We start from the raw sequence: 26,849 nt of genomic DNA, 5'->3' as shown, positions 1-26,849 counted from the left end.
TGATTCCGGGAAAACAGGAATCTGGGTTACTGAGTGGGGGGATGAGACGGGTGCGTGGGGTACCGAGGTCTCACGGAACATCGGATGGAGCGGCCGGTCTGCAGGACTCTGGGTATTAAACCAGGGTCAGGCGTGGGGACACTGGGCTCCACAGCTGGGCTCCAAGAGCACTTGTCCCGGGGACACCCTGCCTCCGGAGAGACCCACTGGGGTAGCTGGGCCTCAGCTCCCTTCCTACATCCCCGGTCCACCTCCCAAGCCCTCGTTCTGGCTCCACCGCCCCGTCTAGGGCTTCTCAGCACAGAGAAAACCTGCGGGAGTTGATGTTCATCTTGGTGACCCCGATGAGCTTGAGTGGTGCAGAAAGACTGAAGGAGGAGGCGAGGGGAGCGTCGCAGAAGAGGTCGGACAGCTCGTCGCGCTCCTCGAGCTCGTAGGTGGCGTCGTTGAGCATCCGCCGGTGGAGGTCGCAGGTCTGCTCGATCTTCAGCTGGTGGATGTCACTGCGCAGGCGCATGAGCTGCCGCGCCAGCTGCTGGTCCTGAAGCCGCATCTCCATCTGCCAGGGAAGAGCGAGGAGGGGAGGCGTCAGCGCCAAGCTGGAGGGGGAGCCGGGGTGCTGCAAGTCCCTTACCGGCGCAGACCCCGGCTAACAGACCCAACGACCGGCTAGCATCATCATCTGGGGTCCCTTCCCTGGTGGCTCAGACGGTAAACAATCTGCCCGCAATGCGGGAGGCCCTGGTTCGATCCGTGCGTTGGGAAGATCCCCCTGGAGGAGGAAATGGCAACCCACTCCAGTACTCTTGCCTGGAGAATCCCCATGGACAGAGGAGCCTGGCAGGCTACAGCCCATGGGGTCGCAAAGAGTCCGACACGACTAAGCGACTAAGCACAGCACAGAGCAGCCTGTTCTCAGGTCAGGGAGGTGAAATCATAGAGTGAGGGGACAAACGAGGACATACTTGCCGCGCAGCCCTTTGCGCTAAGCTAGATGCTGTGTCCAAATCCTTCTGGAAGGCGTGTGTGTCAGTCCTGGCTTGGAAGCATCTCCAGCTCATTCTCATTGTTTACAAATGGAGTAAGGGTATAAAGAAATGCATGGGAATGATAAATACCAAGTTCAGGAGCATGGTTACTCTGGGCAGGAAGGAGAGACTGCAATTGGGGAAGGTATTCCGGGCTTCAACTCTATCGATGCTGCTTTATATTACATGCTGGGTGGTGGGTATGCTGTCACCTTATTATTTAAACATTTAAGAGTATTTGCAATACTTCTTATTTCAAAAGAGCCAAACATAAATACATGCTAATATTTATTGGATGTTTTCCTGTGAGCTAGGCACTGTTCTAAGCTTTCTGAGTAGGTATTAGTCAGCCCAGGCCGCCATGCAAAGTACCATAAACTGAGTGGCTTAAACAACAGACATTTATTTCTCATGGTTCTGCAGGCTGGGAAGTCCAAGTTCAAGGACGTGGTGTGCTGATTCAGTTCCCAGTGAGGACACTCTTCCTGGCTGACAGGTTCTTCCACCTTCTGTGTCCTCATGTGATGCAGAGAGAGTGCTCTGGTCTCTTTTCCTCCGTAAGGACAATAATCCCACCAAAAGGCTCTACTCCCATGACCGGAACATCTAATCATCTCCAAAGGCCCTGCCTTCCAACACTGTCACACTGGGGCCCAGGGCTTCAACATATGAATTGGGGAGTGGGGGGCGGACTCGAACTGGGTATGTTGATACGTGACACCTAATCTTCACTATAACTCTGGAAGTAATATCACCATCCTACTCACAATTTCTGGGCTTCTCAGATGGTGCTAGTGGTAGAGAACCTGCCTGCCAGTGTAAGAGAAATAAGAGACTCGGGTTCGATCCCTGGGTCGAGAAGATCCCCTGGAGGAGGGCGTGGCAACCCACGCCAGTAGTCTTGTTGGAGAATCCCATGAGAACAGCCTAGCATTCTACAGTCCATAGGGTCGCAAAGAGTGGGACATGCCTGAAGTGACTTAACATGCACGCATGCACTCACAATTTCTAAACGAAGAGGCAGAGGCTCAGCAAAGCCAGTCCTCATGACAAGTCACAAAGCTCACTGACCGAGCTGGGAGGAGGTGCTCAGAAGTCAGACTCCAGAGCCCAAACCTCTGACCTCTAAGTTCTACCTCTTCAGGTAGAGCTGGAGTGTGGGGCATGGGACTTGTTTTGTGCCCATGACCTAGGAGAAGCTAAGCTAAGTCACTTCAGTCGTGTCCGACTCTGTGCGACCCCATAGACGGCAGCCCACCAGGCTCCCCCGTCCCTGGGATTCTCCAGGCAAGAACACTGGAGTGGGTTCCATTTCCTTCTCCTAGGAGAACGTTCATGATATATTTAGTGTTTGTTTATTTTTTCCTACTGAGGAAGAAATGGGATAATAACTCCTCACCTGGCCACACATTTACAGTTTCCAAAATTCACTTACGGGTTACCTTTGTTGGACCCATACAGCCAGCCCCAAGGTGTCAGTGTGGCAGTTTGGTTGAATCCAGAAGAGTTTTAATGAGCTATTCAGTGTCCCAGCTTGGCTCCCAGGATCTCTTCAGGCTCCTAGTGGAGTGTTTTCCATTAATGACACTTGGTCACTGAGGTCACCAGCTGCCCTTACTTGGCACAAGATCTGATTCCTTCTCACTGTTTGCTCTGCTCTGCTTGCAAGTGGTTAATGTTTACGTCCTTCTGTTTCTTCACGCTCAGCTGTGTTGTTCAGCCAGTGCATGGAGCCCAAACTGATTTCGAAAGACCAACTGTGAGATTCCAGAGGGACTTTCCTGCTGGTTATGCAAATAAACGTTAACATTCTCACTTTTCCCTCTTCAGGCTTAGAATCGAGTGCATTGCAGAAAAATTAGGGACTCCACCAATAAGCATTTCATTGCTCTACTTTTTCCCTTTCATTGCTTGATGTACTTCTACAGATCTCTTTTATCCAGACTTCATAGATGAGTAAAATCAGGATAGGGAGTCTGGCTTGGGGATCAGCAAAGTATTTAATGACCATCACCACCAAAGTATTTAACTGCAAGTTCATAGCATCCAGTTCATCTGTTTACTTCTCAGTCCTTGGGCATCACAACCCAGATGCATGGCCACTCAGACTACTCTAGTAGGGCCAAATTAACGATGGCAGGCTCGCCAGAGGGTGGCTGTTCATTCATTCACTTATTTGGAAGCTGGGCTGGGTGCTGCCTAAGCCCTTCTGAAGGAGATGGGGGTCCACTTTGTCTGAAAGCTAGCGCCAGCTCACATCACTGCTTTATTTAACATGGTCTTCTGGGAGTTTGGCTTGAACCACTACTTTTTGGGGTTTCCTGTAATTTGAAGATCGATCTCTTTGAAAGCTAGGAAGCCTATGGCTCAGATGTGAACCCAGAAACTGGCCTCATTGGATCTTCAATCTGAAAATATCCTTTAAAGTTGGAGAATTTCAGTTTCGACCAGGTGTCTGCAAGTCTCTGCGAGATGTGGTGGGCAGGGATGCCTGATGGGAGAAAGGGGCTATTTTTCTATGGCAAATAGATTTGGTCAAGAGTCTGAGAACAATTTAGGGTTGGAAAATCAGCTGAAAGAGCAGTGATGTAAGGCACCTGACTAATTTCCTTGGACAAGGCCACCTTGGTGGAGCCACCTGCCAGCCTCTGAGCTTGGAGGTGTTCACCTCTGCCTAGAAGGAAGGAAACTGCTTCCGGTGGGGATGGTGACCTGGTCACTCCCCTTGTTGGAGAGTGGAACACTGGAAGGGGCTGGGAATTCTGTTTCCTCCACTGCCTTGGTCCTGAGGGCACCTGATCATGTGAGCAGCCCATCCTATGTCTCGCCTGCAAGACATATTTTGTTATGACTCCTGAATAGAAATCCACTATTTCACTTAATAGTCAAAGAAATAGTGTTTGTTCCAGGGCTTCAAGGAAAAGCAGCAGTGCTGGCCCTATTCCCACCTCCTCTGCAGACCACACAGGAGTTTTCCAAGGGGACTCCACACCTTAAATCCTAAACTGAGTCCTCAGTGAAGAGGTAACTTCACTGCAATCAAACCGAATCCATATAGAATCAAGTTTTATGAGCCCCTGAAGAAACCTGAGTAAACTGTGCAGAGCTAAAAGGCTCTTTCCCCCACCGCTAGGATTTTTTCAATTGTGTTAAAATACACAGAGGATAAAACCTGACCGTCTAAACCATTGTGAAGTGTGCAGTTCAGTGCCATTAAAAACTTTTACATTGCTGTGTGACCATCACCACCAACTCTCTTCAGAATTCTTTCCATCTTGCAAACTTGGAGCTCCATCTCCATTAATTAATAACTGCCCATTTCCCCTCCCTTAGCCCCTGGCAACTACCCTTCTGTGAATTTGACTATCTGGTCACCTCGAGTAAGTGGAATCAGTACGTTATTTACTGTTTTGTGACCGTCATATTTCATTCATTCGAGATTCACTCACGTTGTAGCACGAGTCAGATTTCCTTTCTAAAGCTGATGTATATTCCACTGAGTGTATAGCTCACATGTGGCTTATCCGCTCATCCATGGATGAATGGGTGTCTGGGCTGCTTCCAGCTCTTGGCTCTTGTGAATACCGCTGCTTTGAACACAGGTGCAGCAGGCTCTGAGTCCCTGCTTTTGCTTCTTTTGGGCGTAAACTAAGAAGTGGAATTGCTGGATCATGTAGTCATCGTATGTTTAAGTTTTTGAGGAATCACCATACTGTTCTCCTCAACGTTTTACTGCAGTGCTTGTTTTTATTCCTGCCAGTCCAGAGGCAGGAGTAGTCAGTTCCTCTTTTAACTCTCCAGGAAATCACTAATGACCCATGAGACTCAGACAAAGAGACCTCACAGCAAACCACTTACGCACGCAGATTCTTCTGTTTCCTGCGTTTCCTTGGCCGCCACCCTCCTCGATTCTCCCTTTCTATCCCCCGACCCTGGAGCCTTACCACTCATCACACCCCCTCATCTCATCAAAGACAACTGGAGAAATTTCCCTCCTCTTGCAGATGTTGTTGTTAAGTTGCTAAGTGGTATCTGACTCTTTTGTGACCCCCATGGACCTTAGCTCACCAGGCTGCTCTGTCCCTTAGATTGTCCAGGCAAGAATACTGGAGTGGGTTGCCGTTTCCTCCTTCAGGGGATCTTCGCAACCCCGGGGTCAAACGTGAGTGTCCTGCGTTGGCAAGTGGATTCTTTACACTTGAGCCACCTGGGAAGCCCTTCCTCTTGCAAAGCAACTTAATTACCACTTTAGTTACATCTTCCCTCCCATGGAGTTTCACCTTTCCCCCTAAGAAACAACCAATCTCTCCAAATAAGATCATCTATACCATTTTTCTAAATTCCACAAAACATACGGATACCGAGGAGGAAGGGAGGCCAGGATAAACTGGGAGATTGGGATCGACATCTATACACTACTGATATATGCATAAAATAGATACTAAGGGCCTACTGTATTTCACAGGGAACTCTACTCAACACTCTGTAATGACCTATATAGGAAAAGAATTTCTAAAAGAGTGGATATGTGTAAATATACAGCTGGTTCACTTTGCTGTATACCTGAAACTAACACAACATTGTAATGGAAATTAATTTTAAAAATCCCCTTTCAATCAGTTTGACTTAAAATAGTCAGTGGTAGCTTCTGTTGCCTGAGACCAAGTTCCATGACTGGTACAATAAGTTTTTCCTGCCCTCAAAAGAAAGAGAGAAAGAAACAGGCTCTCCTAAGAGCCATTCTTATCTGACTCAGAGAATCAAACGTGTGTTGCCTGCAGCCAAGCACTCAGAGCTGCACAACTATTGCAACAGGGCCTGGGTCAGTGGCCACCCAGCCCCCCCCTCCCCGCTTTGGTGCGTGTGCTTTCTCACCCCATGGGAACACACCCTTTCACTATGCCCTAATTATAGGATTTCTGGAGTTACAGGCTGTGCCTCTGAGAATCCTGTAAATATCGTTATCCCGCAGAGGCCACAGGCCACCCTGGGAGGGGGGACTACAAATCACATGTCCTACAGCTGAGACTGCCAGGGTGGGCATTAAGCCCACATGGATGGTGGAGCCACTGGGACCAGGTTTTAGGGCCAGCGTCTCTGTCTTTTTAATAAAGGCTCAAAACTGGAACGCCCTGTCCAATCTCCATATTCCAAACCTAGAAGGACCTAGATGGTGGAATTCTTGCCTTTATTTGACTGGCATTGCTGGAGAAGGCAATGGCACCCCACTCCAGCACTCTTGCCTGGAAAATCCCATGGACGGAGGAGCCTGGTGGACTGCAGTCCATGGTGCTGCAAAGAGTCGGACACGACTGAGCAACTTCTTTCACTTTTCATTTTCATGCATTGGAGAAGGAAATGGAAACCCACTCCAGTGTTCCTGCCTGGAGAATCCCAGGGACGGGGGAGCCTGGTGGGCTGCCATCTCTGGGGTCGCACAGGATTGGACACGACTGAAGTGACTTAGCAGCAGCAGCAGCAGCTCAGCTTATATGGCATATTACTTCTGATCTACTTGCTTCCTACAGTTCTTGGAAGGGGCATTATTCAGGTAGACAGGGAAAAAAAAAATCCCAAGGTGATCAAGGACATTTTGTTCAATCCCTATTTCTAAGGCTGGTGTCTAAGCTATTCTAGCCTCAGCTCAGCTCAGTCGTGTCTGACTCTTTGTCACCCCATGGACTATAGCTCACCAGGCTCCTCTGTCCATGGGATTCTTCAGGCAAGAATACTGCAGTCGGTTGCCATTTCCTCCTCCAGGGGATCTTCCCGATCCAGGGATCGAACCCAAGTCTCCTGCATCTTCTGCAATGGCAGGTGGATTCTTTACCACTGAGCCACCTGGGAAGCCCAGCCTAACAGCTACAATTAATCTTTGCTTGATGCTGAAGAGAGACTGGGTATAAAGCCAAAGCCATTCTCTCAGACACATGCTCCCTTCTCTATGGGACTTAATGCTGGAAACTTGGGAATAGTTTTTGTAACCTGTCTCGTGATTTAACTAAAGGTCCAGTACTGTTTTAATCAGCATTGTTCAGACACACACTTAGAAGCCTGGACAAAACATGACTCCGTATTTGATCTTGGCCTCTCAGAAAGAGCCAGAATCATGCTGTGAGGAAAGAAAGCAAGGCTTGTCACTGAAGTGTGCTGCTGGTCGGCAATCTCAGATGCTGGGAAAAATTAAAAAATTTTTTTCAGACACCCCTAGAAACCAAACTGTGTTTGTGAATTGATTTCCAGGAGATGCTGTCAACTCAGGGAGAGGGTGGAACATGTTTCTCAGCCTCCTCTTACCCTGCAGCCCCCCCTCCTTGGGGATGGGGCAGGTACAGGCTGGATGCCGGGTCCCCTGATGTCGCTGGCCGGGGGTGAGGGTGGGGGCAGGTACCACGGCTCCCATCCTGTGTCTGGGGGGGTTCCTCCAAGGTGCTCTCCTGATCCCCCTGGAGCCATCGTCTGCTGGGAGGGGAAGTCAGAGCAGAGCCCCGAAGCTGGGACAGAGAGCAGGAGCTGCTTCAGGCCCTACCAGGGACTCTCCATCACCAGTGGTGAGTCATACCCTACACACTCTACGATAAGGTCTTTGATTTTCAAACTTGGAAGGTCCCAGGTCAAATTACCAGCTACACAGGTGAGGCTGACCTTTGAGAAGAATGTGGTGATGCATTCTGCAGGCCTCCTGGTCTGTACCCAGAGCCTCTGGCTTCTAGTCTGCTCTGATCTGAATCTTTGTGTCCACCCCTCCCCATATGTTGAAACCCTAATGCCCAACGTGCTGGTGTTAGGAGGTGGGCCTTTGGGAGGGGGTGAGGTCGTGAGGGGTGTGGACCCCTCATGAATGCTTTGTTGTTCTTTAGTCACTCGGTCGTGTCTGACTCTTCACGACCCCATGGGCTGTAGCCTACCAGGCTCTTCTGTCCATGAGATTTTCCAGGCAAGAAAACTGGAGTGGGTTGCCATTTCCTTCTCCAGGGGATCTTCCTGACCCAGGGATCAAACTCACGTCTTTCATTGGCAGGTGGATTCTTTACCACTGAGCCATCAGGGAAGCCCCATGATGGGGCTGTTCTTATCTAAGAGGCCCTAGAGAGTCCCCTTGCCCCTTCCATCGTGTGAGGACATAGCGAGAAGTGTTTAACTCAGAAAAGGACCCTCTCCTGACCATGCTGGGACCCTGATCCCAGACTTCTAGCCTCTGGAACTGTGATAACTGAATATCTGTGTCTTACCAACCACCTAGTTGGAGAAGTCTACTCAGAAAAGGACCCTCTCCTGACCATGCTGGGACCCCGATCCCAGACTTCTAGCCTCTGGAACTGTGATAACTGAATATCTGTGGCTTACCAACCACCTAGTTGGAGAAGTCTACTCAGAAAAGGACCCTCTCCTGACCATGCTGGGACCCCGATCCCAGACTTCTAGCCTCTGGAACTGTGATAACTGAATATCTGTGGCTTAGGAATTCCACCTGCAGCGGCCGGAATGGACACAGACAGTTCCTGTCCAGCCCATAAGGAGATGAGGGGCCCTGGCAGGTAATGTGACCCCCCTCTCCTCGTCCCTTTCCCCTACCTCATAAGAGTGCATCCTGCGCAAGAGGGAGCCCTGGAAACCGTATGCCCAAGAAAGGAATTCTGTTTTCAAAAGTGAGAGGGGAGAGAGGGGCACTGCTGCCAGGCGCAGGTGAGCACACCCACACTCACCTCTCACCTGCACCAGCCGCCTCTCTGCCTCCCTCCCGCTCTCTGCACTCAGCCCTTCAGTCAAGAGGCCAGCGGGCAGGTTTCTCCCCTTCTGCAAACCCTTCAAAGGTACAACCAGCCCTCTTGGCTCCCTTGCTCTCTCCTTGCTCAGGCCCCCATTCTCAGCCCCTGGCCCTTCGAAGCAGCCATGCTGGGTCTGTATCCCCTCTTTCAGAACCAACCCTTCCCATGCCAACCTCCTCAGGCCCAGCTCAGCCCTTGTCCCCTAACCGTGAAGGGTGAGAGAGACTCCCACATTGGACTCCTCCTGCCACAGAACCTCCACACGGCACTAGCTACCTCCCCATGCTCAACCACTCAGTCGTGTCCCACACTTTGTGATCCCCTGGACTGTAGCCGCCAGGGTCCTCTGTCCATGGAATTCTCCAGGCAAGAATAGTGGAGTAGGTAGTCATGCCCTCCTCCAGGGGATCTTCCCAACCCAGGAATCGAACCCTTGTCTCCAGCACTGCAGGTGGATTCTTTACTGCTGAGCCACCAGGGAAACATCTTTATCAATTCTTTCAGTTCAGTTCAGTTCAATTCAGTCGCTCAGCCGTGTCTGACTCTGCGACCCCATGAATCGCAGCATGCCAGGCCTCCCTGTCCATCACCAACTCCCGGAGTTCATTCATACTCATGTGCATCAAGTCCGTGATGCCATCCAGCCATCTCATCTTCTGTCGTCCCCTTCTCCTGCTGCCCCCAATCCCTCCCAGCATCAGAGTCTTTTCCAATGAGTCAACTCTTCGCATGAGGTGGCCAAAGCATTGGAGTTTCAGCCTCAACATCAGTCCTTCCAATGAACACCCAGGACTAGTCTCCTTTAGGATGGACTGGTTGGATCTCCTTGCAGTCCAAGGGACTCTCAAGAATCTTCTCCAACACCACAGTTCAAAAGCATCAAGTTTTCGGCACTCAGCTTTCTTCATAGTCCAACTCTCACATCCATACATGACCACAGGAAAAACCATAGCCTTGACTAGATGGACCTTTGTTGGCAAAGTAATATCTCTGCTTTTTAATATGCTATCTAGGTTGGTCATAACTTTCCTTCCAAGGAGTAAGCGTCTTTTAATTTCTTAGCTGCAATCACCATCTGCAGTGATTTTGGAGCCCCAAAAAATAAAGTCTGACACTGTTTCCACTGTTTCCCCATCTATTTCCCATGAAGTGATGGGACCGAATGCCATGATCTTCGTTTTCTGAATGTTGAGCTTTAAGCCAACTTTTTCACTCTCCTCTTTCACTTTCATCAGGAGGCTTTTTAGTTCCTCACTTTCTGCCATAGGGTGGTGTCATCTGCATATCTGAGGTTATTGATCAATTCTTTATTTGACCAAATCTGGCAGTGTGCAGCCAGATTAACAGGACAGCCTTCCTCCTGCAGGAACAACAGGCAGAAAGCCCAGCTCCGTGGAGGAGCCGTGAGTTAACGTGCACTAGGGCTAGAAACCCTTGTGCATCATACGTCGTCTCGGCCAGCACCCAGCCTGGACGGCTCTGAGCAACTAATGATTCTCACCATGCTCCAGGCATGGCTCCCCCCATCCCTGCTTTAGGGCTGTTACCACACATTGCTTATAACAGGGGTCCCATTCTGAGATCAGAAGAATTTTAAATGCAGGCTTTTTGACAACTCCTGGCCCCACTGACTTGAACATCTGATGTGAGCACTGGTACCCAGTACACAGGGGAGAGATCTGGGTCCAAAGCCTGGAGATGCGGGTCTTGGCTTAGTCACACCCCTGTGTAAGACCTTGGAGAAGTTACTTAAACTCTCTGACCCTCAGGCTCATCATCGCTCTGAGCCTCAGTCTCCTCATAAAATGGGAACAGCGAATACGTCCAATTCTTCTCACTTAAATACTGCATGTGAAAGTGCTTTGGGGACCATAAGATGCTTCCTAGGTGGGCAGGGTTAATGTGGGTATCATCTTCATGCCTCTCACCTCCATCCCCATCAGAAGATGCTCAGTGAGCCTGAATTGTCATTCGGCCATTATCATTCAGTGGCAATGGATAACACTGGCCTCAGAGGGCAGTGTGTGGACACCCTAGTCACATGCTTGCCAAGCGGGCAGCACAGGCAAGAGAAGGTTAACCTGGAGAAGCTGGACCTGAGCTGTGGGCACAGAGGGGCCAGCTGGGTCTGCGGCTACAGAACTCCTGACACAGCAGGCCTTACAGTTATTAAAACCTGGCAGGTTTCTTTTCCTTTTTCTAACAACCATAAACACCTTTTTGGCGGGAGGCTTTGTCTGTGGGGATCAAACACCTGCGTGAGGCTTAGAGAAAAATATCTGTTGATGCTCAGAGGTTCTTGCCACAAAGACAAGCACTTAGGAAGCTGGGATTTTTATTTTTTTATTTTTATTCTTTTGGTTTTAGTTTTGGCTCTGCACAGGCCAAGGAGACGATTTCTCCCTTTCCTTTATCCTTCAAGCTGGCAAGGGGAATGTTTTAGGATTGAAGACAGAAGGCAGAAGGGACCATCTCTTTTTCTCTTGGGCTGTGAACTCTAGGGTCAGAGGTTTGCGATGCTCTGAATTCCAGGCTTAGCTAGAAGGCTGAGTCCCACAGCTTCAGGGCCATGCCCTTTTTAGCTGACCCCTTCCTGAAGCATTGCCCGCACCCCCACCCCCCCCCCCCCGCCCCCGCCTCCTTCACCAACTCCAGGCTCCTTGGCCACCTAGTGAGGCTACTCTGGAGGTGGAAAGCTGGAGGCTGTGACCTCTAGCAGAGCAAACCGGATCAAGCCGAGTCACAGAGGGTCATTTCACCCGGCTCCAAGTCTGTCTTCCCAGAAAGCAAACCTGGGGAGTCAAGGGGCCGAAGCTGCCCAGTACAGAGCTGGCAGCACTGCCTGCCATGCCTGGGTGGCAACACCTTTCCTGGACCCCCGGGGAACCAAAGGTCAGGTCTTGCTGGCTGGAGAAATAGTGCCAGCAGGGTTTTTAAGTATTCCCACTATCCTTCTACCCACAATGAGTGACTCTGAAGGAAAACCCACTACTTGCAAGTCCCTGGGGCTGTCAGAAGTGCCTGAACTTGCCCTGCAGTCAAAGTTGAGAGGGAGGGCAGACCCTGCTGGCGCTGCTAGGATCCTCTCTGGCCTTGGAAACAAACCAGCATTCAAGCAGTCACTCTACCTTTGAACTGGCCTCCTAGGAGGCAGGAGTGGACCGCCCATCCTTACAGACCCAGCTTCACCTGCCTCTAGGAGGGTCAGCAATTGACAACAAGCACCTCACTCATTCCCTGGGTCAGGAAGATCCCCTGGAGGAGGAAATGGCAACCCACTCCAGTATTATTGCCTGGAAAATCCCATGGACAGAGGAACTTGGCAGGCTATAGTCCACGGGGTCCCAAAGAGTCGGACACGCGTGAGCACGCACACACCTCACTCGCTGCATCAACTGTCCCAGGATAAGACAGAGACCTGTTCAGGGCACAAACCCACAGCTGAGCCCAAACTCCCAAGCAACTGAGTTTGGCATCGTGGAGGGCAAACAGCCACACGGCTGACTGAATTGCAGATTTTTAATTGGTTTCCTTGGCCACATCAAGAGAAAAGACCTATTTGCAAGTGAGCCTGACAAATTGCCAGAGAGAGTCCACCCAGGTATAGAGAAAACTTGACTCTGGGCTTAAAATAAAACAAAGGTTATCAAAACCAATTTTGAAATGAGTATTTTTTTAAATGGGTAATTTTTAATGACACCTTCAACAAGTTAATAGATGACAAATTAAGAAAACAATGACATGAAGTCTGGTGTTTGAGACTTAAAACTAGAGATGTTGATCAAACGTTTGACTCTGTTTTCAGGCCAAGCAAAGGATTTTATAGGTGGCCTTTGTTAGTGTTTAATCTTAGAAGCAAGCAGAGTTGCATATTTCAGTTGACCTGCCCGCCCATCTGAATTAGGGCTGCTCTGGCCTCAGGCTCACAGTCTTCTGAACAAACTCAGCTTGTAGACCACTCAGCATGGGATGCTGTGACTTTAACTCGGGAAGCCCAAGCCTGAAAGGTAGATGCGGCGGAGACAGGGCTTTGGGCACAAGCCTGGGGGTCCTGGGACTTCCCTCTGAGGTCCTGTCTTGGTTCTCTGACCCCAGTCTTGCCTGCTTTTCAGTCCTAGATTCTCAAAGTGTGGTCCGTGGACCAGCAGTACAGCACTATCTTGGAGCTTGTTGGAAATTCAGAATCATGGATTTCATTCCTGTAGGATCAGAATCTTCATTTTAACAAGATCGGAATCCTCCCATTAGAGTTGGAGAGTCTCTGCTTTGAGAGTTTCTCTACCTGCCACATGAAGAGGCCTGCCTGATGACAGGGCCCTGTGGGGGGACCCCCCTCACCCACGGCCTCTCTCCCCAAAGCTCTGCTGTCACTGGTCAAGGCTGAGTTCACCACTTACTAGTCATATAATTCTGGGCAGGTCGTCTGACTCCTATGAGCCTCAGTTTACTCATCTGTATAATGGAGACAATAATAGCAATTGCACAGGTCTGTTCTAAGATTCAAAGAGACCACAGTGTAAGGGCTGGACTCTCAACAATTTTGTTTCTCCCGCTGCCCCACCCTACACATTCTGTTGACTGCCTGCCGACATCTCTTGTGAATTGACATTTTTAGGAGCCACAGAACAAAATCAACTGCCTTTGGAAGACATCATATAGTACAGTGGTTAAGAAGAGCCAAACGACACAGTTCTGCACGCCTTCTCGTGAGCTGAGCGCCACCACTGATGGGAGTCTGCCATGGCCATGGGCAGAAAAAGAGTTGAGCTGCTGGTCCCAGCTCCCAATGCACGCCCAGTGCTCACACTTACTCCACCTGGGTGCCCTCTCATCCAGTGTGTCAGTTGCTCAGTCGTGTCAGACTCTTTGCAACCCCATGGACTGTAGCCCACCAGGCTCCTCTGTCCATGGGATTCTCCAGGCAAGAATACTGGAGTGGGTTGCCATTCCCTTCTCCAGGGGATCTTTATGACCCAGAGATCTAATCCAGGTCTCCTGAATTGCATGCAAGTGGATTTTTACATTCTGAGCCACCAGAGAAGCCTTGGTTTCTTGGCCATTTCTAGTCTCCGAGGCTCAGCCCAAAGGCTTCACCCCCACCAGGCCTGATCAGCCATGTCACCCCAGGCATCTCCCTATTCACCCCTCAATGTGCACAGAGCACTGCTGGGCTGAGCCCAAGCTACACAGCCCCACTGCCCAGCACAGCGCCGTGGGGAGAGTGGCTGCCGAATAAAGGATCACAAGGGCGGATGGCAGGATGACAGGGCTTCAGACAGGAAGAGGCACAGTCACAGTCCAGGAAGGAGTGCAAGAGACTCTTCTCCCAGACCCGACTTCACCTGGCTCTAGGAGGATCAGCAATTGACAACAAGCACCTCACTTGTTCCTTGAACCGCTCAGCTCTGGGACCATTCAGTGTGGAATGCTGTGGCTTCAGGGTGGCATCAGGAAGGCTGGGGACACCTTCAGAACATGGGCTCACGCTCTCTGTAAGTACTGTGGTTGGGGGCTGATGGACACACAGACCACATGGACCTACATAATAATGAGGCCCACTCTTGTCTGAATAGGAAGATGAGAAATTAGCAGGGGAAGACAGAGACAGAGAAAGGCTTGGACAGCCACTTACTTACCAGCTCCTTCCTGAGCCAGGCTATAGCTTCGTCGATGCTCTCAAAGCCCTCCAGCTTGCCAGTGGGCGGTGGCCCGTCCTGGCTTGCCCTCCCATTAGGTGGGGGATGCGGCCTGAGTGCCCTCGTTCTCAGGATCGAGGGTTCCTCCTCCGCAGAGCCCCGTGGCTCGGCCGCCGGCCTTGGGAAGGACCACGTCTGCTCCTCCAGCCTGGCCTGCCACTCCAGGTAGGAAGGCCTGCGGGTCTCCAGCCTCAGTTTCTCTGTGAGGGCCTTCAGGCTCCGGAGGTGGTCATCTGGAGGTGGGGTTGCTCCTGCCGGCCCTTCTTCCCCACCAGCCACTTCTTCTACTTGGATCTGGGGCACAGACATTCTAGAACCTGCCTGGACAGCCGGACATGAGAGGTGGTGGAAGGTGCCGTGGGATTCTTGATGGGCAGCAAGGTAGGGTCCTGTTCTGGAAGGGTCTCATCCAGCGGGGGCCGAGGCTCCCAAGGGCATCGCTAGGAAGGGCACGGCTCCTGGAGTCTAGAGGGGGCAGAGGGGACCCACACAGTGTCCACTGGAGCAGCTGCCGACGTTCAGGGCTTAAGAGGCTTCCTGGAGTGCTGTGGGAGCCATGCTTTGCAAGAGGCAGGAACAGACAAGCATTAGCAGGAATCTTTGGGGGTTGCTTTGCCAAGAAGATCTATCAGTGCTTGAGGGGCAGGCAGATCAGACTCCAGTGGGGATGCAGGATGGACCTGGTCCCCTTCGCAGGAAGGGCAGGCGGCGGGAAGCTGCTGGCTGGTGTGGGACCTGCAGGAAGGATTGGAATGACGTCAGTGCTGACCCCTCCCTTGGACGCAGTCTCAGGAGGGGACGCGGAGGCTCAGAGAGGCTTAGTACCTGAAGTCGACGCAGTAAAGTTGGACTTTGTACAGTGTCTTACCATTTAGGAAATGGTTCCACCCCTATTATCTCATTTAATCCTCCCTGTAAGTCTATAATTACTTATTTTTGTCTCCATGTTATGCATGAGGAGTCAGAGTCTCCAGAGGTTACATGGCTCACCCAAGAGCTCCCAGTGATTAGTAAGGACGCAGGCTCAGGTCTCTTTGAGCTAAGGCTGCCAGCGGGAGGGAAAGGGTAGTCCCCAGGCAGACTCAGGTGAGCCTTGGGTCCAGAGACCCCTGACTCCGCCCCACCCTGCCCACTACAGCCCCTTCCTAGGCTCCGGTTCCTCAGGGCGAGTCCTACTGCACACCCTCAGCTTCTTTCTCCAAGGACAACACCTTACCTCACCTCAGCAGAGCAGGAAGCAAGAAACCTGCAGAGAAAGAGCAGGCTGCACTCAGGTGGATTGTTAAATGGAGCGAGGCCATGACTCACCTTCTACAAAGATGGTTCTCACGTTCACCTAATATGCCCACACAGCAGCACCTCCCGGGCTGGGGCTGCAGTTCTCTGATCTGACTTGGCCTTCCCACCCCCGTGGAGGAGGTGAGAGCCAGGCCCTTGTCCCATCACAGGCAGGCAGGGAAGTAACTGAGCCAGAATCAGGCCCTGGGCTCCCAGCCTCCGTGTCCCACAGGGTCTGGGCAGGTGGAGGTGGGCCATCAGAGTGGGAGAGCTTTCATTTGGGCAGAGAAAAGGAGTCCTTGGTTTTCAGGGTGAGGTTTGAAAATTTGTGTGAGGGCATGAGGTTGGGCAAAAGACTGAATGGGGAACAACGTCCAAGATAAAGCTTACGTGGGGGACAAAAAAACAAGAAGACATCTGCAGCCTGGAGGGGACACTTGGTATTGAAAAGGTGGGGAATGAAGAGATTTGTATTGACCTGGATGCGCCTAAGGAGAAAAAATGAAACCAAGAGTTGTGATTGTGTGTCTAGGGTGATGGGAACCAGGCATGGGGCGATGGTGTGAGGGCTGGGCCACTCGGGAGGCTGTGGGCTCGTCTCCCACCTGGGCTTGGAGTTATTCAAGAGCTGAGCCTGCTGTCTCTCTGGACGGTTCCTGCAACCCCTTCCTGAGATCGCATCTGACCAGAGAGATGTACTGCACCTGGCTCCAGGAATGAAAAGAAATCTTCCCCCTGCTGATGGCAGAGAAACCTAGCTCTCAGCTGCAGTCACACAGATGAGAATCCCCTGAGGAACCTCCACAACATGAGTCCCAGGCCTGGCCCGGGGGTACTGACTCAGTTAGTCTGTGGCCAGACTCAGGCATCAACATATTTTAAAGTTCCCCACGTGATCTGAGAGGACCGGGACTGAGAACCACTAGGTCTTGGCACAGAGGCATGAGACTTGGAGTCAGATCGCTTAGCTGTAGGTGCTGCCAGGCTCGCTGAGCCTCAGGTTCCTCATGGGCAAAATGGAGGGTGACAAGACCAGCGCCCTAGGTTTGGGAGACTGGCAGAACTAAGGCTTGTGTGGACTTTCTGTAGGCATAGCACACCCTGCAAATGTGGGGTATTCTCATGGGGGCCTTCTATGCAGCCTCCCTGTCATCTAGGCTTCTCAAGAATCTCTCCAAATCTAAAGACCCATTAGCCTCTGTCTGGGGCCCCTCCCTGGAGAAGGCAGTGGCACCCCACTCCACTACTCTTGCCTAGAAAATCCCATGGACGGAGGAGCCTGGTAGGTTGCAGTCCATGGGGTTGCTAAGAGTCGAACGCGACTGAGCGACTTCACTTTCACTTTTCACTTTCCTGCATTGGAGAAGGAAATGGCAACCCACGCCATTGTTCTTGCCTGGAGAATCCCAGGGATGGGGGAGCTTGGTGGGCTGCCGTCTATGAGGTTGCACAGAGTCAGACACGACTGGAGCGACTTAGCAGCAGCAGCAAGGGCCCCTCCCAGGCACCATCCACCTCTTTGCTGGGGTGCCAGATTCTGGCTGGAGTGTGCCCAGGGTGGTTTTACCATTCAGGGCATCCTCCACTGACAGAGGAGTGCTGGCGATTTACAGCAAAGCCTTTTAAGGAGATGAGCCCTGAGATCTGTGAGCAGAAGAAGCTACTGGGACGTCTGTCTGCCTCCCTTTCTGCCGGCTGCACCCTCCCTGCAGAGGGAGGACCTGTTAGGAGGCGTGCTCCTTCTCGGGAGAAACAGCTCTGACCACTCTCGTGTAGCTGCCTCCTGGGGGTGGGGAGCTAATTTTAATCAGCAGTTTCTGCATCAGTTCCAAGACGGTGTCAGGACGACTTGGCGGTATCAGCAGGCGCGCCTGTGGGAGTCAGCCCGTGCTGATCCCTGATCGGCTGAGCGTACGAGGCTCCCCTGGTGTGTCTGTCTGCTCCCCCAAACCTCATGGCTGCCCTGAGGAGCAGGTGAAAGAAGCGAAAGTGAAAGCCACTCAGTCATGTCTGGCTCTGCGATCCCAGGGACTATACAGTCCATGGAATTTTCCAGGGAAAATACTGGAGTAGGTTGCCATTCCCTTCTCCAGGGGATCTTCCCAACTCAGGGGTCGAACCCAGGTCTCCCGCACTGCAGGCAGATTCTTTAGCAGCTGAGCCACAGGGGAAGTGAGGAGCAGGTGGTATCACCCTATTTCAAGAATGGGAAGATCGAGCTCAGGAAGGCTGAGGGACTTGGGTGAGCCTCCTCCAGGGGGCATAGGCCTTGGCGTCAGTCCCCCAGGGGCCCAGTTCTGTGATCTTCGGCATGTGGCTTCAGACCACTCCGTGCTTCTGTCTTCTCCTGACAAATGGGGAGAATCAGGACTCCCTATGTAGTTTGCTGGGCTTGGTGCAAAATGTAAAAGGGCACCTTGTTACAACGTACTACGATTTGGGGACTTCCTTGAAGGTCCAGTGGTTAAGAATCCACCTTGCAATGCAGAGAATACGGGTTCAGTCCCTGGTAGGGGAACTAAGATCCCACATGCCGCAGAGCAACTAAACCGGAGACACTACTACTGAGCCCGCGAGCCACAACTATAGAGTCCACACGCCACAGTGAAAGGTCCCACACGCTACAACTAAGACCTGAGGGGCAGCCTAAAAAAAAGTACTAAGATTTTCAAGACACAGACAGCAGAGCGTGATCCCAAGGACAGGGCCCTGTGGGGCTGCCCAGGTCCCTTGCTCGTGAAGCTGGCCCCGAGGGAAATGCTATCAACTTTGTAGGTCGTTGTGAAAACTAGGCAAGGTGACAAATATCAAGCCCTTAACAGTGCCTGGTCTACAGTAAGCCTGAGACGAAGTGGCATTCTTTGGGGACTTGGCAAAGAGAGCCCCAGCAGAGAAGCCAGAGAAGGCTGCCAGATCCAGGACCCGGGACGTCCAGAAAAACAAGACTGGACGGTAATCCCACCAGGCCTGGGCACGCCCCGCCAGGCAGCCGCTGAGCTGCGGGAGAACCTGAAGTTCCTGAAGCAGAAGACAAGCCCTGGGGGCGATCAGCTCCTGTAGTGGTGACGTGTCAGCACCTGGGACCCACACCACACACAAGGACTGCTGTTCAAACACGCTCCTGGCTCGCTCCGGGCCCCTGGTGGCTGCTACAAAGGACGCCGTGCCAGCCATGAGCTAATGCCCCGGCTGCTGGGGAAGTCAGGTGGGTGCAGCCGAGTCATGCGGCCAACATCTCATCCCAAGATGACCTAATCTGTCCTCCTGGACAACTTCCAAACCCGCTTCCTAGATGGGCTCTGAGAGCAGGAAGGATGCTGCAGACCCATTCTCTCTCATCTCTCTCTCTCTCATGGGACACTTGCTCTTTCTCTCTCTCTCTCTCTTTTTTTTTTTTTTTAATACTTTTTATTTATTTGGCTGGGCCGGGTCTTAGTTGCAGCATGTGGGATCTAGTTCCCTGACCAGGGATTGAACCCAGGCCCCCTACATTGGGAGTGTCCTAACCACTGGACCACCAGGGAAGTATTCCCCCCCCGACCCCCCATTGCCCCGTGTTTTCCTAAGAAAGTCTCAGTCACTCTCTCCAGCAGTCTGGATTCCCAGGCTCCAGTCTACTGCTTCTAGTCTGGGGTTCTCCACTAGAAGGGACTCATTTCTTCTCCGTGATACACAAACCTCTCCAACACTGAATCCCAGGCCCTCTCTTGGCCATTGTGACTTTGCACAAGCTGTTTCCCTCAGCCCAGAACGCCCTTTGCTCCCTTCCACATCTCAGTTCTCAGGAATGTTCCCCCTTCAAGTTTTCCTCGACTTGCCCACGCTGCACGTGCCCCCGCAATGCCACGAGACCACATCGGGGAAACAATTATGTCATCGCAGCAAGATTAGGTCACATCTCCTCGGAGCAGCTCAAGCCAGGCATTGTTCTAAGAGCTTCTCATGCACGAACATGTCCAGTCCTCACAATACCCGCATGAGGCATGCATTATCACCGTCTCCATGACCGAGATGAGGAGACCAAAGCCCTGAGAGGTAGAGTAGCCAGCCCCAGGTCACAGTACCAACTGAAAAGGTGGGAACTGAACCCCTGTGGTCTGGCTCCAGGTTGGCTCCAAACAGTGGGCTTGGTGTCCCTCTTAGACCACAGCACTTCTACCAGGAACTTTCTCCACGGTCTCCTCCACTGGACTCTGAGCCTCATGAGGGCTGACTCTTGGAAATGAGGGGGACAAGCAGTTCATTTGGGGAGCTGAAGCATATAACTGAGGGCTAAGCAGTGTCATAAAATAAGATGAAGACCAAAAGACTCTCCCTCACATTTCTACGTGTCCCTTAGATGGGGCGGTGCCACCTCCAGTTGAGGCTGGATGACTTCTGTCCACTCAAAGAAGCTTTTACTGAGTCCATTTGCAGGGACTTCCCTGGTGGTCCATTGGCTAGGACTTTGCCCTCCCAACACAGGGGGCCCAGGTTCAAACCCTGGGAGGAACTAGACCCCACATGCCTCAACTAAGAGGGAGTGCAGCCAAATAAATAAATATTTAGGAAAAAAAAAAATAGACTCCACCTGCATCCATAGTTGATTGTTTGCTAATTTACAACCTGCTATGGGTAATGCTTGATGAGGATGCAATAAGAATTTTCCGTATGAGTAAATTTACACTTTTGCTGCTCCTTCTAGTAGAAGTGCCACCCGTGGGTGCCCGTGCCTCAGCTGACACGCTCTGGTTTTCACTGGGGTGATACCCGCAGCACAGGCTCTTCTGCACACGCGTCTGAGGCTGGCCCTGGCCTCCAGCAGCAGAGAACTGGGTAACATGCAGGATCCCCTTAAGGCGTCCCATCCCGGCCAGATCTGCCTTGCTGAGGAAAGTCAGATCCTGTGAGGGCCTCAGCCGCAGTGTAGCCAGTTCTTCGCTGTGGAAATGTCCCTGCAGAAGACAGACCCAGCTGCAGAGCCCACTCCGGGGCCGCACCTCCGGCTCTGGGTCCACTGCTGTGCCTTCCACCGCCTCTGCTCATCCACCTTCTCCTCCCGAGTCAGGCTGGACCCGCCAGTCTCTAAAAGAGAGCCTCCCTGTGGCTGTGTTTTCTGTGTCCTGAGGCCTAAAATACCTATCAGAGGGGCTCAGGCCCAGGGCGGAGGGGCCACCTAAGCAGGAGGAGACCGGCAGCGCCCATTCTGGCCTTAGCCAGGCCAGGCCCGCCGGCCACCTCCCAGCGGGGCCACAGAGCCCCACCTTCCGCCCACAGGCATGCCCCGAGAGCAGGTCAGAGGCTGCCCGGTCTGAAGACAAAGGGACCCCCGCTTCCTGCTGCAGGGCTGTCCTCTGGGAGGGGGCGATCCCTCTCCAGCGGGAGCTGGGAGACTTGGGTCTCGGCCCCTCTTTTGAAAATGAAGTGGCTGCAGTGTCTGTCCCACAGCCACCCGCAGTGCTGAAAGGACAGAGTCGGGGGAAAGCACTCTGTGGTCTGCACTGCACAGTATGAACTTCCAAGGTGGCTGAGGCCACGACTCACAGCCGAATCTTTTTCTTTCCTCTTCTAAAGCAGTGAATCCCTCTTTGTTCCAGGGGAGTGACAGGTCAGTAGGTGTGGGGCACGGAGGTGGAGTTGTGATGAGGCTGGCTTTTCAGCATGGGGTTTCGTCATAAAACCCTGATGCTTATTTTAAATGGAGAGCCCAGGGCTGGGCCTCAGGACTGACCTCCGGTGGCCGATGGAGGCTGGGAAACCCCATCTGTGCTCTGTAGACTCGTGGGAGCCCTAACAACCAGGGTGAGAGGCTGGGGGACACAGCCCTGTGCCCCATGGAGCGACCCACAGTCTCCAGGGCACTTCCAGGAGCTGCCAGAGAGCGGGTTTTCTCGCCTCCTCTGAGGTTGCCATGGTGACTGAAGCAGGAGGGGACACTGCTGGTTTGGCCCTGCACAGATCTTCTTTCCCAGCTCATCTTTATTCCTGGTCTTGGTCAAAGCTGGTGTTGGGAGCACCTGAGATGGGGAAGACATGGTGCAGAGACAGGACCCTGGGTACCAACTGTGGGTGCACGGTGGGGGCGAATGAATTGGGACATTGTGTGTGTGTGTGTCTATGCATTTGTGTGTGCACGTGCGCATGTGTGTGGTGGGGTGGGCTTTATTGCGGTTGTGCTGTGGACGTGCACAGTGGGGGAGGCTGGTGAGGACAGTGGGGTGGTACCTGGGTTCCTCCCATCCACCCATGATGTGCTCCTCAGGGGCCACAAGCTGCCACCAGGAGAACCCTTCACTCACCACTTCCAGAAAGCCACCCCTTGGCTGCCTAGATCACTCCTCCTGCCCCAAACCACTGTGAGACTCCAGCCATTTCCTCTAAGACTCTGAGACTGTGCCCCCCGCCCTCATGCCTTGCTCTATCAACTGACTTCTCCCCGATCTCACACCACCACTCAGATGCCACCTCCACAGACACCAGCTCTGACCAGCCCACTGGGATGTCCCTGCTTCCTTGTTCCTTGTAGCTCTTCCCACTCACATAACTAGGATATCACACAGTGATCAATGTGTCACCCATGGGAATGTAAGCTCGAGCGCAGGGACTTTGTCTTGTTCACTACTATGATCCTAGCGCTCAGAACAGTGCCTAGCACATAGTAGGTGCTCAATAAACTCGATGAACAAGTGAAGGAGTGATAGGATGAATGAAAGAAGGAAGACTTTCTGACAGTCGGTTTTATCCTTTGTCCATCACTGGCCCTTGAGGGACGCCCTTCTCTTCGCTGGGTCTAGAGCTCTGCTTTGAAGCTCATCTGAGGGCTAGTCTCCTCTCCAAAGTCCTCTAGGAAACCCCACCTTCCAAGCCACCCTCTGAATGCTCCCAGCACTGTCACTCGCGCTGTACCCAAGGCCTGTGTGACCTTGAACCGTGAGAGCGTCTAGGCTCCCTGACCACCGTCTAGCTGCTTGATGGGAAGGGCCTTCCTTTCTCTTTTGTGTTCCGAGTTCTGCAAATAGCGGATGTTCATTAAATGCTAAGGATGGTGGTGCTGTGAACCGGTGAACAAATTCACACCTCCAGATGGTTTCCTGCCCAGTAGAAGACCCCCTGCAAGTTCAAGGTCAGAACGTTTCTAGTGAGTCTGAGTGGGGAGGGCAGGGATGGTTTAGGAAGCTGGTCTCAACTTGATGTTTAAGCCTTTCCATGTAGCCTCATGTTTGAATTTGACAAGTCTCTGCTGCTGCTGCTGCTGCTGCTGCTGCTAGGTCGCTTCAGTCATGTCCGACTCCGTGCGACTCCATAGACAGCAGTGCACCAGGCTCCCCTGTCCCTGGGATTCTCCAGGCAAGAGTACTGGAGTGGGTTGCCATTGCCTTCTCCCGACAAGTCTCTGAGCCTAGTTCAGACACCATCTCATTCTGCTCTACAGTCCTCTCGCCCAGTGGACGGGTGGAAGGAGGCTGGGGGGTGCTACATTCCTCACTCCCTCGCTGCCTGCTCCAGGGGTCCCAGGACTGCTACTGGGAGAGGGGAATGTGTCCCCCATTTTGGTCAGGCCCAGCCTGGGTGGGAGAGAGGTGTCCCTGACCTGGGAGTCAGCTCCAAGAACCCCATCCCCACCCCCACCAACTCGAGTGACTGTGGTGACTCACTTCCCCTTAGGGTTTCGCTTCTCCCCTCTGAAATGCACGGTCTGGGGGCAATGGCCTTGACCCTTGTTCCCTGCCAATAAGTGCAGAGTCTAGACCACAGCACCCCATGGGGTTGTCACCTTGTCACGAAGTCGCACTCACAGGGGGCAGGGACAGAGGAACCCACTCACCCGCGCTCTCCCAGGCGTTTCTCCCAGTGAAGCTTGGTTTGCAAGTCCTGTGCTAATGGCTGCACCTCAGGTTATCACTCAGAGCTCCCTTGTCCACACCTGAAATCACAGGGGCCATCACAAGCACTGGGAAATCACACTGCAGTTTACAAACGTTTCCCCATATTCACTCGATGACCTGGGGTGGAAAGACCTTCCTGAGAGCATAACAGAGAAGCCACAGACCAGAGATGTTGCAAGACTTGCCTGGGGTCACACAGCTCCGTTCGGGGAGCTGGCTGGGCTTGAACCCACATCTTCTGACTCCAAGTGGAGCTTCCAATGTCTGAAATACGGAGAAAGCTTGCTCTGTCTCGCTGGGACACTGTGAGCAGGCAAGGATCTATAAAAATACTTGTCAGGACTTCTGTGCTTTCAAAGAGCTCGGTCCACACTGAATAATTGATGGGCCTGCTCCCCACTGCAGAGAGAGGCCACATAGGCCTCCTGCTGAGGCTGGGAATGGAGAGACCTTTCCTATCATTTTCCCCAGTGAAAGAGGTGGCCGAGAAAACCTCCGAAAAAGACTTGTGTCTCCCCCCCCAGGTTGGGGAGAGCTCTTGGCTCCCGGGAGCCACAGATGTAATTTACTGCCGGGCTGAAAGGAGAGGAGGGGCCGCCGGGCCACACAGCATCCCCGCCACCGTGTCCCTTCCAAGGCTGCGAGGCCCTGGGAAAGGGCTGCTCGGCTCTGACAGGCGACAGGCGGGAGAAAGGTGCCTGAGAATCTGAGGGTCCCTCGGGGGGAGCGGGGGGATTAGCCATGGGAAACACAGAGTCCGAGGCGGAGGTTCTCCTCCGTGAGAACCCTGGCGAAGCAGAGATGTGCAGGACGGGTGAGGCAACCCTTCGTTGCCCGGCCGACCGCTGCATGTGACCGCGGGGTTCTTCTGGCCAAAGGCCATGGCAGCGGGGATTAGGGGGCAGAAAGCAGACACAGAGTGGCCTTTAAAGCAATTTGCAGAGATCAAAGTAGAAGGCTGTTTGAGCAGACACTCTAAGAACAAGGAACGTCTCACAGCTGAGGGTGCAGGAGCTGTGCATCCTCTCCCGTGGGGTATATCCACCCGACACCCAAGGGTCCCCTAGTTGGCATTTGTCTCAGCTCCCAGACAAGTCAGAGTTAGGGCTATCTGAGTCCACAGGATAACAGGCTTCAACTTCAAATAAGCGGAAGCAACCAGGTCAGGCTCAAATGGGAAACTATTGGGATGACTGGTTTTCTGTTTCACTCTGCATCGAAAGTTCCAAAGCCTAATGGTTTGGCAAGGACTTCCTAGGAAGTTTCACTGGCTTCTGCATAGTCTGTCTGGACATGCTGACTTCTCAGGGGGGTGCAGGGCCCTCAGAGTTTTCCTGTGTTTGGGCAAGTCCTGTACTAAGCATGTGTGGGAGCTCTGTCTGCAGCTCCCCCAAAGCACAGCCCTGCATTCTCTGGGGCCCCGGGCAGAACAGAAAGTAGGATGTGTGACCTTGCTCCCCTTTGGTGTCAGTGTGAGCTGAACACAGCCAGATGCTGAGCTGCCTGAATTCACACATCACAAAGGGCAGGAATCAGGAGTTGGAGAAAGAAATGGAGAAAGAGATGGAACAGGTTAGGGATGAGGCAGGGCTGGTTGTTGGCAGATGTGGGTTGATGGCTAAGCCCTGACACTAATTCTCTGACCTTGGGATCATGATGGAATCAATTGCAAAGCCTTGCAAGGATCCAATGTCTATATGTGAATTCTTAATTATGCCTCTAGTAAGACAGTCCCCTCCTACCCATGACAGTGCTTGGCTGAACTCTCCTTGGCTGCCAAACCACTGAAGTTAGCTCGCTCATTTCTGTGTGCCACAGAATTTGCAGAATATCACTCTACTGTCAGACCAGAACTCTGGGCTGCACAAATGGTCTGTTCTCTTCAGCAACTCTGATCAGACTCTGCACTCCTTGAGAACAGAGCTAGCATCTTACACTTCCTTGGTGAGATGTCAATGATTGACCTTAAAATCCTTCACAGACATGAGATGTTCCATGTGGTATTGTGAGGCCAGCGGAAACCAGCTGCATTCAACAAGGGACATCCCAACCCCAGCCGGGAGCCTAGTGTAGGATTCCCTACTCCAGAAGGGGCTCTGGCAAATGCTTGAGTGTCTTTCTTACTGCTCAACACCAGACATTTGATAATTAACACAGTAAACATTAGAAATGCATTCTCGTTGGTGAAAACAGAGGTATTCAAGATATGCTGGCCAAATGAATTTGACTCATGAAAGGGTAGGGAGAAAGAATCTGGCAAGACCTCGAGGGAGGTATGATTGGGCCTTCTAGAGAGATAGATGACTGTGAGTTGAACCAAGCTCACAGAACAGGCTGTCTGAACTCTGCTGGGCCCATCTGCAAATAAACAAGTGTTCAAAAAATGCCTAGATGGGTGGCAGAATTCAGTCTGAGGCTTATTTTCATTCAGCCTGATATTGAGGTTTGCTCTCGACTCATAGTTTTCAGCGGCTGCCATCAAACAAGTAAACAAACAGCGACACAACAGAGCCTGAGAGTCTGGACCAAACCCGTAGGTCAGTAAAGCGATGTCCCCAGGCCGAGAGACATGTAAATGTTCACGGGGGGACAGTGCGGTTGTAACTTGATGATGGACAAGGATGACGAGGGCCTGAAGTGGCCTGCCCGGTCAAGGACCCTGATCTAGAACCTTCCTGGGTACTCCTCACCATGCACCACCCAGCTGGCCTCCCAGGGCTGAGTTGGCCAGCTCACACTCAGGCCCAGCTGGCTTCCTGGAATGCGGAAAGGCTGCTCAGCCTTCAGTGAGCCTGAGCTACAGCTGCGGCGGAGGTCCCTGTCCGGGCCCATTATGTCCCTGGAAACCAGCTCTGAGTTGGGCCTTCCAGGTCCCCAGGGACAAGCCTCTGGGAATACATAAGCAGCTCCCACCTCTGAATCAGGATACCTGAGGGAATCTCTGGCTGTCCTGGAGAGATGGCTTCGAAGAAGTGGGGCTCCGTTTGTGCCTGGGAGGAGATGAACCCCACCCCTCCCCAGGGCTGTGTGAGGGCTGCTGCTCAGGGGCCAGGAGTGAGGTGGCCCACGATGGTGGGGAGTTCACTGTCCCCCTACCCTCCTAGACGGTGTGCCCACAGGGAGAATAGCTCCTATGCTCCGCATTTCCTTCCTTAAGGAGCTTTTCATGGGCTAGTGTTGTTGTGGGTTGGGGGTGGGGTGGGGTGGCTGTTG

General features: G+C 52.5%; 1 protein-coding gene across 1 annotated transcript; it reads right to left on the bottom strand.

Annotated features, from left to right (window-relative positions):
- Window positions 1–295: 295 nt before the first annotated feature.
- Window positions 296–14,802, bottom strand: FAM167A (family with sequence similarity 167 member A). Its single transcript, XM_068973519.1, has 2 exons — window positions 14,434–14,802; window positions 296–559 (listed from the first exon to the last, which is right to left on the bottom strand). Exons 1-2 carry the CDS (start codon window positions 14,800–14,802, stop codon window positions 296–298), a joined length of 633 nt encoding a protein of 210 aa, XP_068829620.1.
- Between the last annotated feature and the right edge of the window lie 12,047 nt (window positions 14,803–26,849).

This window comes from Capricornis sumatraensis, chromosome 6 (assembly GCF_032405125.1).
Source record: "Capricornis sumatraensis isolate serow.1 chromosome 6, serow.2, whole genome shotgun sequence".
NCBI classification, from domain to species: Eukaryota; Metazoa; Chordata; class Mammalia; order Artiodactyla; family Bovidae; genus Capricornis; species Capricornis sumatraensis.
The sequence above is the reverse complement of the archived record's forward strand: the minus strand, read 5'-3'. Positions and strand labels throughout refer to the sequence as shown.